This window comes from Trichosporon asahii (assembly GCF_000293215.1).
Source record: "Trichosporon asahii var. asahii CBS 2479 unplaced genomic scaffold scaffold00071, whole genome shotgun sequence".
Classification (NCBI taxonomy): Eukaryota; Fungi; Basidiomycota; class Tremellomycetes; order Trichosporonales; family Trichosporonaceae; genus Trichosporon; species Trichosporon asahii.
In genome coordinates, this window is record NW_014040854.1 from 1293880 (window position 1) to 1306370 (window position 12491).

The 12491-nt window shown below is 61.0% G+C and overlaps 4 protein-coding genes across 4 annotated transcripts; 3 read left to right on the forward strand and 1 right to left on the reverse strand.

Annotated features, from left to right (window-relative positions):
- Positions 1 to 381: 381 nt before the first annotated feature.
- Positions 382 to 3125, forward strand: A1Q1_05383 (uncharacterized protein; the record flags this gene model as incomplete). Its single annotated transcript, XM_014322115.1, has 9 exons — positions 382 to 831; positions 886 to 1170; positions 1213 to 1271; positions 1322 to 1676; positions 1727 to 1766; positions 1922 to 2125; positions 2181 to 2632; positions 2726 to 2893; positions 3039 to 3125. The coding sequence occupies 9 exons, from the start codon at positions 382 to 384 to the stop codon at positions 3123 to 3125; spliced, it is 2100 nt and encodes a 699-aa protein (XP_014177590.1).
- Positions 3126 to 3364: 239 nt separating this feature from the next.
- Positions 3365 to 4482, reverse strand: A1Q1_05384 (uncharacterized protein; the record flags this gene model as incomplete). Its single annotated transcript, XM_014322116.1, has 3 exons — positions 3365 to 4077; positions 4139 to 4259; positions 4300 to 4482. 3 exons carry the CDS (start codon positions 4480 to 4482, stop codon positions 3365 to 3367), a joined length of 1017 nt encoding a protein of 338 aa, XP_014177591.1.
- Positions 4483 to 4700: 218 nt separating this feature from the next.
- A1Q1_05385 (ATP binding protein) lies at positions 4701 to 5952 on the forward strand (the record flags this gene model as incomplete). Its single annotated transcript, XM_014322117.1, has 4 exons — positions 4701 to 5003; positions 5063 to 5090; positions 5266 to 5819; positions 5860 to 5952. The coding sequence occupies 4 exons, from the start codon at positions 4701 to 4703 to the stop codon at positions 5950 to 5952; spliced, it is 978 nt and encodes a 325-aa protein (XP_014177592.1).
- Positions 5953 to 6496: 544 nt separating this feature from the next.
- A1Q1_05386 (UDP-glucose:glycoprotein glucosyltransferase) lies at positions 6497 to 12054 on the forward strand (the record flags this gene model as incomplete). Its single annotated transcript, XM_014322118.1, has 10 exons — positions 6497 to 6621; positions 6679 to 6692; positions 6753 to 7414; positions 7517 to 7735; positions 7775 to 7998; positions 8048 to 8315; positions 8360 to 9498; positions 9706 to 10482; positions 10531 to 11018; positions 11165 to 12054. The coding sequence occupies 10 exons, from the start codon at positions 6497 to 6499 to the stop codon at positions 12052 to 12054; spliced, it is 4806 nt and encodes a 1601-aa protein (XP_014177593.1).
- Between the last annotated feature and the right edge of the window lie 437 nt (positions 12055 to 12491).

Consider the following 12491-nt stretch of genomic DNA (forward strand, 5'->3'; position numbering starts at 1 on the left):
TGGTCGTACTGCGTACCGGAAGAGCGTTCCTGAGCAGCCGGCTGATAATCGTACCGCCACCCTGCGCTTCTTTACGTACCCAGGCAACTCTGTGTATCCCAGCTCACACCTCTACCCCACAAAATCATAACTGCGCCGAGAGCAGTCACGTCGACGAGACCGTCACTTGCAGGAAGTGATAGCCACTCGGAATGCCAATTCGAGGGGAACGTGGACAGGGACGGGGCGGGGCCTGGAAGGAATAACGTTAGCGCCCACTGACGTATTCGCCCTACGGCGGGCGGCGGACTGCGATCATCCGTGCCTGGCGTCACTGTCGCCACCAGCCCGACCTCTTGCGACTCGACTTCATGACTCCGCTCACTCATCCATCTAACTACCATGTCGAGTCTAGGCCGGAGTCCGCGCGACTCGCCCATCCGCAACTTTGGGCGCACGCCGCCGAGTGCGAGTGCCCGAGGCTCGAGAGCTAGGAGCTCCGAGCCAACGCTGCCCTCCACCCCTTCTCCGATCAACACACACACGAACGGTAACGGACTTGGACACGGCCGACCGTCCACTGGCGCCGGCGGCCAGGAGCAGGTGCGGTACACGAGTCTCTCGAGCCTGATGTCGCCCACGAGCCGGAGCAACGGTAACGGGTGGATGGCGCGGGAGCCCGAGTCGCCGTCTGCGCGCCGCTTCAATGGATCCAGCTCGTCGCCGCACACGTCCCAGGCGCCGCATTTCGGGGATAGCGGCATGTCGCGTATCGCGCCGCCGCCGAAGGAGGCACCGCGGCTGAGTACATTGCAGCTCATTGCGCTCACTGTGTCCATGGGCGGAAGCCAGGTGAGCTCGCATGGCTAGAACCAGAGCTGACGACAGATTGCATGGAGTGTCGAGCTCGGATACGGAACGCCATACCTCCTCGGCCTTGGGCTGAGCGAGGAACTGACGTCCCTCGTCTGGCTCGCGGGCCCCATCTCGGGTCTCGTCGTGCAGCCCCTCATTGGCGCCATTTCGGACTCGTCCACGAGCAGATACAGGCGTCGCTACTGGGTTGTCATGAGCACGGGGCTACTTGTTATCAGCGGCATTGGACTCGCGTTCACGCAACCTGTTGCCAAGGCTATCGTCGATATCATTGGTGGTGGCCAGGGCGACTGGGACCCGAACACGCAGAAGATGGTGTGTGTTCTTTGAGGCTGGTGCTGACGTCAACAGGTCAAGAAGGTCGCGATCCTGATTGCTGTGTTCTGCTTCTACTGCCTCGACTTTGCTCTGAACGGGTATGAACTTATAGCTGCAAGACTGGGCAACCTTAGCTGACAGAATACAGCTTGCAAGCAGCCCTGCGCTGCCTTGTCTTCGACGTGACGCCGAGCGAGCAGATCAACTCGGCCAACGCCTGGAACGGACGCTTCAACCATATCGGCAACATTGTGGGATTCACTCTCGGCTTCCTGAATCTGAACAAGGTGCCCGTCCTTCGTCTCCTGGGCGGGGACCAGTTCCGGAAACTCTGCGTCGTCGCCCTCGTCATCCTCATCGTGACGGTGTGGATCACATGCGCCACGTTTGAGGAGAGCGAGCGGCCGCAGCTCTTCGGCCGCCGGTCCAAGTTCCGCGATATGATCAACACTATCCACGAGGCGGTCCTCAGTCTCCCCCGTCCCGTTCGGCGCATGTGCATGGTGAGCTGCGTTTGGTGCCGAGAAGCTGACATGACAGGTCCAAATCGCAGCTTTCATGGGCTGGTTCCCGTTCCTCTTCTACTCGACGACGTACGTTGCCGAAGTCATGGCGCACGAGATCGGTCGAGAGCCTGACCGGAACTACGCCACGCGTGTTGGTAGTTTCGCGCTCCTGATACACTCTTTTGGTAAGCTGCCAGCGCTTGTTGAAAGCTAATGCCCAGTCGCGATCATTGCTGGAACAGTGCTGCCGAAACTGGCCGACCGCGACCGCCGACTGCTGAAGCCGACCGAGGCTCTCGAGGACGAGGCCGAGACGCCGGTCGAGTCGCCAGAGAGCGCACAGCGCGACCAGGTCGCTGCGGCCGAGACGGCCCGCGTGCGCGAGCTCGTGCGCATGTGGAAGGCGGACGCGGCGCGAGACGGGCGTCCGCTGAAGTTGCCGAGAAGTGAGTTCCCCCTCCCACTAGCCGACCTCTAGTTCAGTGCAAGCTGACAACACAGTGCCCTTCATGCTGCGCAACGTGTGGACGTTTGCGCTCGTGCTCTTCTTCGTCCTGATGATGTCTACGTTCTTCATCACGACCGTCTGGCAGGCGACCGTCATGATTGCGCTCGTGGGCATCTGCTGGGCCGTAGCGTGCTGGGTGCCCTTCGCGATGATGATGGAGTTCCTGAAGGAGCTCGAGCCCCGCCCTACACCGCCTGCTGGGCCTGCTGGGTCGGGCGTCTCCCAGACCGTGTCCTACGGCACGATGGAGAGTCCCGGCGGCTCGTTGCGGAGTACGCGCAGCCACCCCGAGTCGCCCACCAGGGCGAGGCCGGGACTCAAGAACAGGAGCTACTCGGCTACAGACCTCGAAGGCGCCGGACAGGAGTATATCACCCACGGCCCCGTGGCCGGCGGCACGATTATGGGCATCCACAATTTGGCCATTGTGCTGCCGCAGTTCATTGTGAGTTGCCTCTTTCTTCGCTGCACTTGCCTGTGGATCTGGGAGGGATCAGGGAAAGGGCCAGCTTGGGTAGCATCGGATAGCTGACAGCAGGTCGCGATCGTCGCCTCGGTCATCTTCCGCGTCGCGGACGGGGATCCCGACTCGGACCCCGGACTCGAGAACAAGACGGGCGTCGCGTGGGTGCTCCGCTTTGGCGGGCTTATGGCGCTCGTTGGGGCGTTGATCTGTCGTCGCGTGCCGCCGACGAGGACCGAGAAGGTATGTGCTGTCATTGGGACGTCGGCCCATTGTCCGCTTCACTATCCATCGGCTACGGCCACTGCTGCCTATCACGGGCCAGGAAGGGATGTGGCGGGGAAGTGGGGTTAGCTGCGATGACGTTGGTGGTTAGCTGACACACCAGGCTATGCGGAGACGACTGGCCGAGATGCGCGAGGAGGTCGAGGACCCGGAGCCCGAGGAGCGGCCCTATGAGGACGAGGTCGACTAGGCGGCTACCAGTGATACCAGGGGATAGAACTCTCATTGGAAGTAAAGAAGACTGTTGTCACTACCAACATAACATATGCATGAGACATTCGCTATAGGGCAAGATACATGCGGCGCACGGCGCCGGCTAAGTAATGAGCGTTTTTCGGGTCTGATCGCAATTTTCAGTTCCAATCGCTTGTCAAGCGATGGGTGTCGTGTACGTGTACAGTGTTGAAAGTACAGTTTACTCCTGGCTGTTTAGAGCTCGGCCTCCTTCTCGTTCTTCTCGTCGTGATGCTCATTGTGCTCCTCCTCTTGCTCCTCCGCCGTCTGCTGGGAGGGCGGCGTGCCCCTCTCGCCGCGGACGGCGATGTACTTCCACCCATGCTTGCCCGCGTACCGGAAGCCCTTGGCGGCAAGCTTCCAGCCCTTACCCTCGCGCTTCTCGAGATTGTCCGCAAGCCCTTCCCAGACATTGCTGCTCCAGTCCTCGATACGCACGTTGTCGTAGCCCATCTGCTCGAGCTCGGCCTTGTACTCGTCCAGGGACGCGGGACGGTCGATCACGTTCCGGTGCGGCACGCCGAGAGGGAGCGCGAGCCACATGCCGAGGATGCGGCCCGGGAAACTTGTCAACTTTGCAGGGGGCAGGACGTCGGTGTACGCCAGCACGCCGCGTTCGCGCAGTGCCGAGTGCGCGTTGGCTGCGAACTGGTAGACCGTCGGAGGGATGTGATAAGCGACGTCGAGAGCGTAGATCAGGTCGAAGGGCTGCGCGGGGCCAGAAGCCAGCACGCGCTCCGGGTTCAGGGGGTGGTCGACGTCCTTGCCCCGGGTGTAGCTGGCAGAACCGGTGTAGTACTCGACGGAGGATTCGGGGTAGACGGAGGAGACGAGGCCGCGGGCAGAAGTGACATCAGAAGGCAGGGTCGTTAGACCGGTCACGTTGGCGCCCTGCGAGAGGTGGAGGACTGATGTCAGCTTGAAAGAGCTGCGAACTAGCTGCATGACCATAGAGGAGGGGAAACTTACGCAGTGTCTCGCCGCCACCGAAGCCGATGTCGAGGGTGCGTCCATCAGTCTGGGCGTCGGCGAACTGGAGCAGCTTGTTGGCGAGCGCCTCGTTGGCCTGGGTGAAGCTCTCATCAGGGGACTGAGTCGTCAGCTATCGATGCCGGCGATACAAAGCTTACAGTCCAGTATCCCATATTGCGCCAGCGGGGGACGCGGCCGTCGACCTTCTGGCCATCGTTAAGCGTCTCGGCGTCCCAGTAAGCGTACGACTCGACGTATTGGGGCGGAATGAGGGGCTGGACAGTCCGCCAGATCAGCGGGAAGGCGGACACGAGGACGAGGATGTTTCCTGCGAGTGTCATTGTGGATGGTGCAGTGTCGAAGGGGACGGATCGCAGAAGCAATCGAGGTATGCGGAGGTGCCGCGGCGGGTTGTTTTGTCCGGGTTATCCTCGGAAGAACAACGTTGATCCGGTTACGCTAACGGGCCTCCACTCACCTCCACTCAATTGCGCCGCCTTCCCTCCTCCCCCTCTATCTATCCGCGCCATTGCCTTCTCTCCCTTCACCATCACACACCATGGCCTCCAAAGCGTGTCTCTGCCGTGGTTCCATCAGTAAGCTTTCTTGCTCCCTCGAGCTGACTTCAGACATCGATGAGTTCTACCTCCTCCCCCACATCGTTCGCCCGGGCGAGACGATAGCCTCGACTGGCTTCAGCCGCAAGACGGGTGGCAAGGGCGCCAACCAGGCTTTCGCGTGTGGACGTGCCGGTGGACGCGTTGTTCTCGACGGCAACATTGGTGCCGACGGCGAGGCGGCCAAGAGGTTCATCGAGAGCGGCGGCGTCGATGTCTCTCGCGTACACGTTCTTGACGGCGAGGTGAGCTGACCAGGTCTCGATAAAGCTGACAACAGGTCACCGGACGAGCTATCATTCAGCGTGCCGCCGACGGCGAGAACAGCATCGGTGAGTCTGTTGTTGTGTTTAACGGAGCGGCGAGCGGGCAACGGCCACGGAGTCGATACGGAGCGGACCGGGTAGTCCGTGGTTGCCGGCGGGTCGCCGCTCAGGGCCGCGACGCCACTGACGAGTGACTACGAGTGACGAGTGACAGCGGGAAGGAAGGTCAGCTGACATCCAGTCCTTCACGCCGGCGCGAACGCCAGGGCTGACGCGAACGGTCCCCAGCTGGAGGGCTACACGCATGTGCTGCTGCAGAATGAAATCCCCCTCGTCGACACGGTGGCGTACATGCGCGAGGCGGGTGCCCGCGGCCTGACGACGATCTACAACCCGTCGCCGATGCCGAGCGTCGCCGAGCTCCGCGTCTTCCCCTGGGACTGCCTCAAGTTCCTGATCGTGAACGAGGGCGAGCTCGAGGCCATCCTCGACGCGTACGAGAAGGTGCCCGTCGATGCGGGACTCAGCGTCGCCGAGGCGAGCATTATCCGCATGAAGGCTCTTCACGCCGCCAAGGAGTTTAACCCCAAAATCGTCATCGTCACGACCATCGGACCCGACGGCGTCCTCGCTCTCGTCCCCGGGCAGGAGATCCAGAGCTTCCCCGCTGTCCCCGCCAAGAAGGTCGTGGACACGACTGGCGCCGGTGACACGTTTGCGGGCTACTTCACCGCCATGCTCATGGAGAAGGGCGACGACGCGCCCCTCAAGGACATCTTCCCAACCTGCATTACGGTGAGCTGGCGGTTACCGAAGCTTGAGCTGACAGACACAGGCGTCTACCCTCGCTGTTGAGAACCCGGGTGCGATGGAGAGCATTCCCGCGCGCGCCGACGTCGACGCCCGTGTGGCGACTCTCAACCTCTAAGAACACTACGAACCCTGGCTTTTTTCGGAAACGTGCATCAATGTAAACCAATCACTAAGACATCAGAACAAAGATTAGATAAAGTAGAAATATGAAAGCTTCATGAACCCGAATCTGTGGACGCAGGCACGTCGGCTTTGAGATGCTCCGCGTGGCCCGCTGTGAACCCACCTGACAAAGCCGTCAAGAGCTGTCGGCCAGCTTGAGACAGCGGGACGGCCGTGACACTTAGTCGGTCACCGAGAGTCCCTGGTATCCATATTCCGTCCGGTGTGCGCGCCGAGGTCCAGAGCGCGGACGCTGCGGATGACGGCGCGGAAAGGGTTAAGGGAGAGATCGACGGGATGTGCTTCCACGTGGGTGCCAACAACAAGCAGCTGGAGACCCCGGATTTCGACGCACTCCTCCCCCTCCCGTCACGTCACTTCCGCCGTTGTGCCAGCGCATCTTCGTTCAAAGTTCTTGTCTCTTCTTTGACTTTTGCACAAACGTCGCTTCCGCTCGCCACGTCAGCGAAACTACTGCAACTGTTACCTACGACAGAATGAAGTGGCTCGCAGGTGCTGCTGCGTTCGCCGCCGTTGCGGCGGCCGCGCCGCAGTCCTCCGTGCCGTTCAGCGTTGGCGTAGAAACGGCTTGGAGCGCACCTCCACTCCTGCTCGAAATCCTGTGAGTCATCTTGGACTGGTGGACGGGGCTCTATGCGTGTTTGCATGTGTGCCGCAGCCTCTCCGGTCACGGTTTGTGTGCACGCCGCCCTCGCGCTTGAACTGAGATAGCTGCAACATCTCCGGGTGTAGCTGACATCAGTGAAACCGCGTACGACGAGTCGGCGTCCTCTTACTTCCCGCTCCTTCGCTTGATCACGTCGCATATTGTTGGCCTACGCAAGACACCTGAGTCGCAATACGAGCATGCCCTCCAGCTCATGGGCTCGCATCACATCTGCTCCGGCGATGAGTCGACGTTCAACCTCGCCCTGTCGCTGCACACGACCGCACCGCGCATCGAAGCCGCGTTCGCCCAATACGCCAAGCTCGATGAGGCGGCTCTCGGAGTCACGGACTGTGCCGCCTGGGTCGAGTTCCAGGGTAAGGCGTACTGTGACGCCGAGAAACTGCGCGCCGCCGTTGAGCGCGGTATTGACGGCAACTCGACTGAGGTCCCGATTCGCACTCTGCCCTTCGACCATGTCTCTGGCGCCGAGCCCAAGGCCGTCTTCTACTACTCACCTAACCCCGATGCTCTGCCCCTCCTGAACTACCTCGACCAGCACACCAAGTCTGTCCCCGAGTTCGCCTATGTTGTCCGATACCGCCCCACGGGCGAGCGTACCCGCAAGACCCTGCTCAGCGGGTATGGCGTCGAGATGGCGCTCAAGAAGACGGACTATCTCGTCGTCGACGACCGCGCGCGCGCTAAGGGCGGCAAGCAGGTCGTGTTCGAGAACAAGCAGGCTGCGGTCTTCCCCGAGCTCGGCGAGGATCCCTGGACTGAGAACTCGAAGCCGCTGACCGAGGAGGAGACGAAGCGTGAGTTGTGAAGGTGCGCTGACAACTGACAGACAGGCGTCGGCGTCAATGCGATTACGGTCATCAAGAACGCAAAGAACCCGCTCAAGGCGTTTACGGACCTGTCGCAGAACCTGCCCAAGTACACTGCCGCGCTCGCCCGCAAGGTCTCTGCGCCCGACAGCATCAAGAAGCGCGCCCGCATCACAGGTCATGAGTACCCTGTCTCGCCGCTCTTCCTTCTGAACGGCAAGGTCATTAAGGAAGCTGACGTGAATGCCTTTGGGTGAGTTCGACCGACCACGGTGTAGCTGACAGGCAGACTTCTGAATGCGATCCGCTCTGAGCGGCCGTACATCAACACCCTCCTCGACATCGGCTTCACGCCAAAGGAGGCTGTCGAGCTCATGTCGGATGAGGTCATCGGTACGGCGCAGGCGAGCACCAGCCCGTCTGAGGGTCTCGTCGACGCCAGCGACCGTGAGGAGGGCGGCAACGTCATCGGCTGGATGTACGATATTGAGAATGACGCGCAGTACGTGCGCTTCCCGAGCAGTCTGAACGGGGTGAGTTTGACGCTTCAGCTCGGTTACTAACTCTCAGTACATGCGTCCTGTGTACCCGGGCCAGCTGCATCTTGTGCGCCGTAACGCGCTCAACGCGATTCTTGCCGTTGACTTGTCGAAGAAGATCGGCCTCGGCACCGTCGCGAACGAGGCGCTCGGTTTCGTCAGGCGCGGTGTCCCCGTCCGTTTTGGTGTCGTTCCCGTCGGTGACAACACGGCCGGCAAGATCTTCTTCTACATCAACGAGAAGCTCGGCCGTGAGGCTGCTAACGACTACATCAAGACGGTAAGTTGATCATTTGTTTAGTGACTGAGGATAACTGACAACAGCTCGACACCATCACGGATGGCGGCAAGGTTACCGATGTGGCAGTCGAGACTGCGTACGAGTCTATCACCGAATCGGCGGTTGGCGAGTGGCCGCCTTTCGACGCGGTCCTCAAGAGCAAGCTGGTGACGAAGCGCTCTCAGCGCGCCCAGGACTGGCTCGAGCGTGTCGGCATCACGCCCTCGGAGTCGACAGGCGGCACGCTCATGGTGAACGGCAAGCCGATCGCGATCGGCGTCGGGTGGACGCGCGCGCTGCAGAACGAGCTCATCTCCATGACGCAGATGCTTCAGCAGCTCATCGTCGGTGGCGCCGTAGGTGAGGACAGTGACCTCTCCACCGTCTTCTACGACCTCCCCTCGACCCTCAAACGCAAAGCCAAGTACATTGTGCCGAAGCAGGGCGAGAAGCTCGTCGTGTACAATCTCGCCGATGTATTCAACGGCACTGCCGATGTCCTGGCCGAGAACTTTGTCTACCCCGGTGAGTCTAGCTGCGGAAGCGGCGAACTGACATCAGTCGGTGACGAGGCTGTTCCTATCACGACCTGGATTGTCGGTGATCTCGACTCGAACGCTGGTCTCACGCTCGCCCGTAACGCGCTTGAGCACCTGCAGACTGAGGGCTGCCGATCGCGCCTGGGCTTCGTTAATGTGCAGCCTTCTGGCGGCAGCGGACTCTTCTCCTCGCTCCTCTTTGAACTCATCAGCACGGGTCAGCTGAACACAATCAAGCCCAGCCAGCTGATTGAGTTCATTGACGAGCTGAACAGCCGCGAGACGAACGTCGACCAGCTAACGCTGGACGAGATCCAAGCCGGCCAGGCGCCGCAGGAGCTGGACACGGAGGGCAAGGACGAGCCCCTGAACGCCTTCACCGGCGCCGGGTGGACTGTCGGCGTCACGGCAGAGGCGGGCAAGTTCTGGTCTGTCGGCAACACTGTCGCGCACCGCCTCGGCGTAAACGGCACCCAGCCCTACGTACTTGTCAACGGCCGCCTGATCGGACCCATTGACGAGCCCGATGTCCTCAGACCCAAGGCGTTCGGTCTGCTCGAGGACTTTGAGGGCAAGAAGCGCGTTGATCCTGTCGCGCAGCTCGTGGCTTCCATGTCTATCGGCGACGGCAAGGACATCCCCCGGTAGGCTACCTCTATCGGAATAAGCTGACAGACAGTGAGCGCCTCGCCGACATCGTCATGCGCACGTCGTCTGCCATCGCGTCCGCTTACAACCCGCGCGGCGCCGAGGGCATCTTCATGCCGTACTCTGGCCCTCGCGCGCGTCCCTACGAGCAGATGGACAAGGGCGAAACGTAAGCTATGCTCGTCACCACTAGCTGACATCAGCTCGATCCAGATCGGCGACTTCGAGAACGCGCTTTACCACTTCGGTGTCATCGTCGACCCCATCTCTGAAACGGCGCAGCGTTGGTCTGGCCTGCTCGAGCTGCTCTCGTCGCTTGACCGTGTTGCGATCAGCGTGCACTTCGATGTCGACCCGCGTCCCAAGGAGATCAAGGTGAAGCGCTTCTACCGCGAGTCGCTCCGCGCGCAGCTGTCGTTCGACGTGGACGGCAACGAGGTGTCGCCCGACGTGCGCTTCGTCGACCTGCCCTCCTCACCTATCTACACCCTCGGTATGAGCGTCCCGCAGGCGTGGATCATCAGCCCAACCGACTCTCCCCTCGACCTCGACAACCTGATGCTCGGACAGCTGGGCGAGCCGACCCACGTGCTCTTCGATCTGAAGCAGCTCGTCATGGACGGTCACGCCCGCGAGGGCGTCAGCACCCCGCCTACGGGACTCCAGCTCCAGCTTCGCGCGCAGGGCGAGGACGAGGTTGTCTCCGACACGCAGGTCATGACCAACCTGGGCTACCTGCAGTTCAAGGCGCCGCCGGGCGTGTATGACCTCACTATCCGTCCTGGTCGCGGAGAGGAGGTTTATGAACTGCAGAGCGCGGGCAACGAGGGCTGGGAATCGCCTTCCGTCCAGGACGCTGGCAACATTGTTACCCTCACGAGTCTCGAGGGCAACACTATCTATCCCCGCTTCACCCGTAAGGAGGGCATGGAGACTGCCGACGTCCTGGAGGTGGACGAGCCGGCAGGCTGGCTCAGCAAGTGAGTCGACTGCGGCAGCTGGTCAATGACCTCATAGCTGACAAACAGGATCAAGAGCGCCGTCGGTCTCGCGCCCGTCAAGAAGTCGCGCCACGCCGACATCAACATCTTCACCGTAGCCAGTGGGCTGCTGTACGAGCGCTTCGCGTCCATCATGATGCTCTCAGTCATGAAGCACACGAAATCCAGCGTCAAGTTCTGGTTCATCGAGAACTTCCTCTCGCCGACGTTCCTCAAGTTCCTGCCCCAGATGGCCGAACACTACGGCTTCGAGTACGAGCTCGTGACGTACAAGTGGCCGGCGTGGCTGCGTGCGCAGAGCGAAAAGCAGCGCATCATTTGGGCGTACAAGATTCTCTTCCTGGACGTGCTCTTCCCCATGGATCTTGACAAGGTCATCTTCGTCGATGCCGACCAGATCGTGCGCACGGATATGAAGGAGCTCGTCGACCTTGACCTTGAGGGCCACGTCTATGCGTACCCGCCCATGGGCGACGACCGCGAAGAGATGGAGGGATTCAGGTTCTGGAAGCAGGGTGAGTCCACAATGCGAGTTGCTCGGTCGCGTCAGCGGTCGGGCTGTCTCGGCTGAGCTTGCCAGTCGAGCAGACGCACCTGTTCAGCGCATGGGTTCTGCTCACCCACCGAGCTGTGAAGATTGGACTGCAGAGCTAACTCTCAGGCTACTGGAAGAATGAGTTGCGCGGCAATCCCTACCACATCTCGGCGCTGTACGTCGTGGACTTGCAGCGCTTCCGCGCCCAGACGGCCGGCGACCGCCTCCGTGGCATGTACCACGCTCTCTCCGCCGACCCGAACTCCCTTGCCAACCTGGATCAGGACCTGCCCAACTCGATGCAGCAGCAGATCCCCATCTTCACGCTCGACAAGGACTGGCTCTGGTGTCAGACTTGGTGCAGTGATGAATCGCTCAAGACGGCCAAGACCATCGACCTGTGCCAGAACCCCCTCACGAAGGAGCCCAAGCTCAGCCGCGCTCGTCAGATCCCCGAGTGGGACAGCTATGACCGCGAGATTGCGGAGTTCGCCGCGTCTCTTGGTGCCAGCGAACTTGGTGGCTCTGTCGATGAGCTCGCCGGAACCCTCGAGAAGGCCCAGGGTCTCAAGGACTCTGACGCTCCGTCGTCCTCCGACGACGCCGCGACCGACTCTGCGGAGGAGGAGGCCCTGAAGGAGGAGATCGCGCACGAGAATCATGTCCAGGCTGAGCAGGACGAAGCGCTAGAGGAGATCCTCGCCGACGCCGACGCGCCCGTCTCATACGAGTCTGACCGTCCCGAGTCGAAGCGCAAGACTGGCCCCGCCGATAGCCAAAAGGGCGGTGTCAAGGCTGACAGCAAGGCCGACAGCAAGGACCCGCGGCAACATCCTGCCGACGGCAAGGCGGCCGTCCGCGACTCAGTCAACGAGGAGGAGGTCGAGGTGCTCGTCACTTACTCTGACGAGCCGGGAGCTGTGTGGGAGCCCGCGCTGAAGCGGGATAACACGGAGCCTGACGCTGAGAAGGAAGAGGGTGAGCAGACCGAGGAGGTCGTACACGATGAGCTCTGAGCTCTAGATAGTCTAGATATATGAAACGCTTTTGAATCCACTGCTGCTCATGCGCGCTGGAGTGACGGTCCTCACCGCACTTGCTGCACTTTGCCAGACCACGCAGTTCGCGCGCTCGTTCAAACCTCGCAGTCAAATGGATCAAACTCTGCACTGTCTTTCATCCTTCTACACACACTCCTCTAATCATTCTTGGAAGTCTCTTCAAGCGGGGCGCTCATTGGCTGGGACTGTTTACCCCACACCCGCGACACCATCGTGAATGCCTGTAACAACCATCGTTGTTCTCGGATACCGTCTCCTTTTTCGTGTCACGTGATTACCTCTCGTCTTATACTTTGCTCCCGTCCGATCTCGCGCTAGGTACTTATCGCGCGCTCGATCTAGTTTGTACTCCTTGAGCTATGCCATTCTTGTCCGTCGTGGCTATGAGCTCT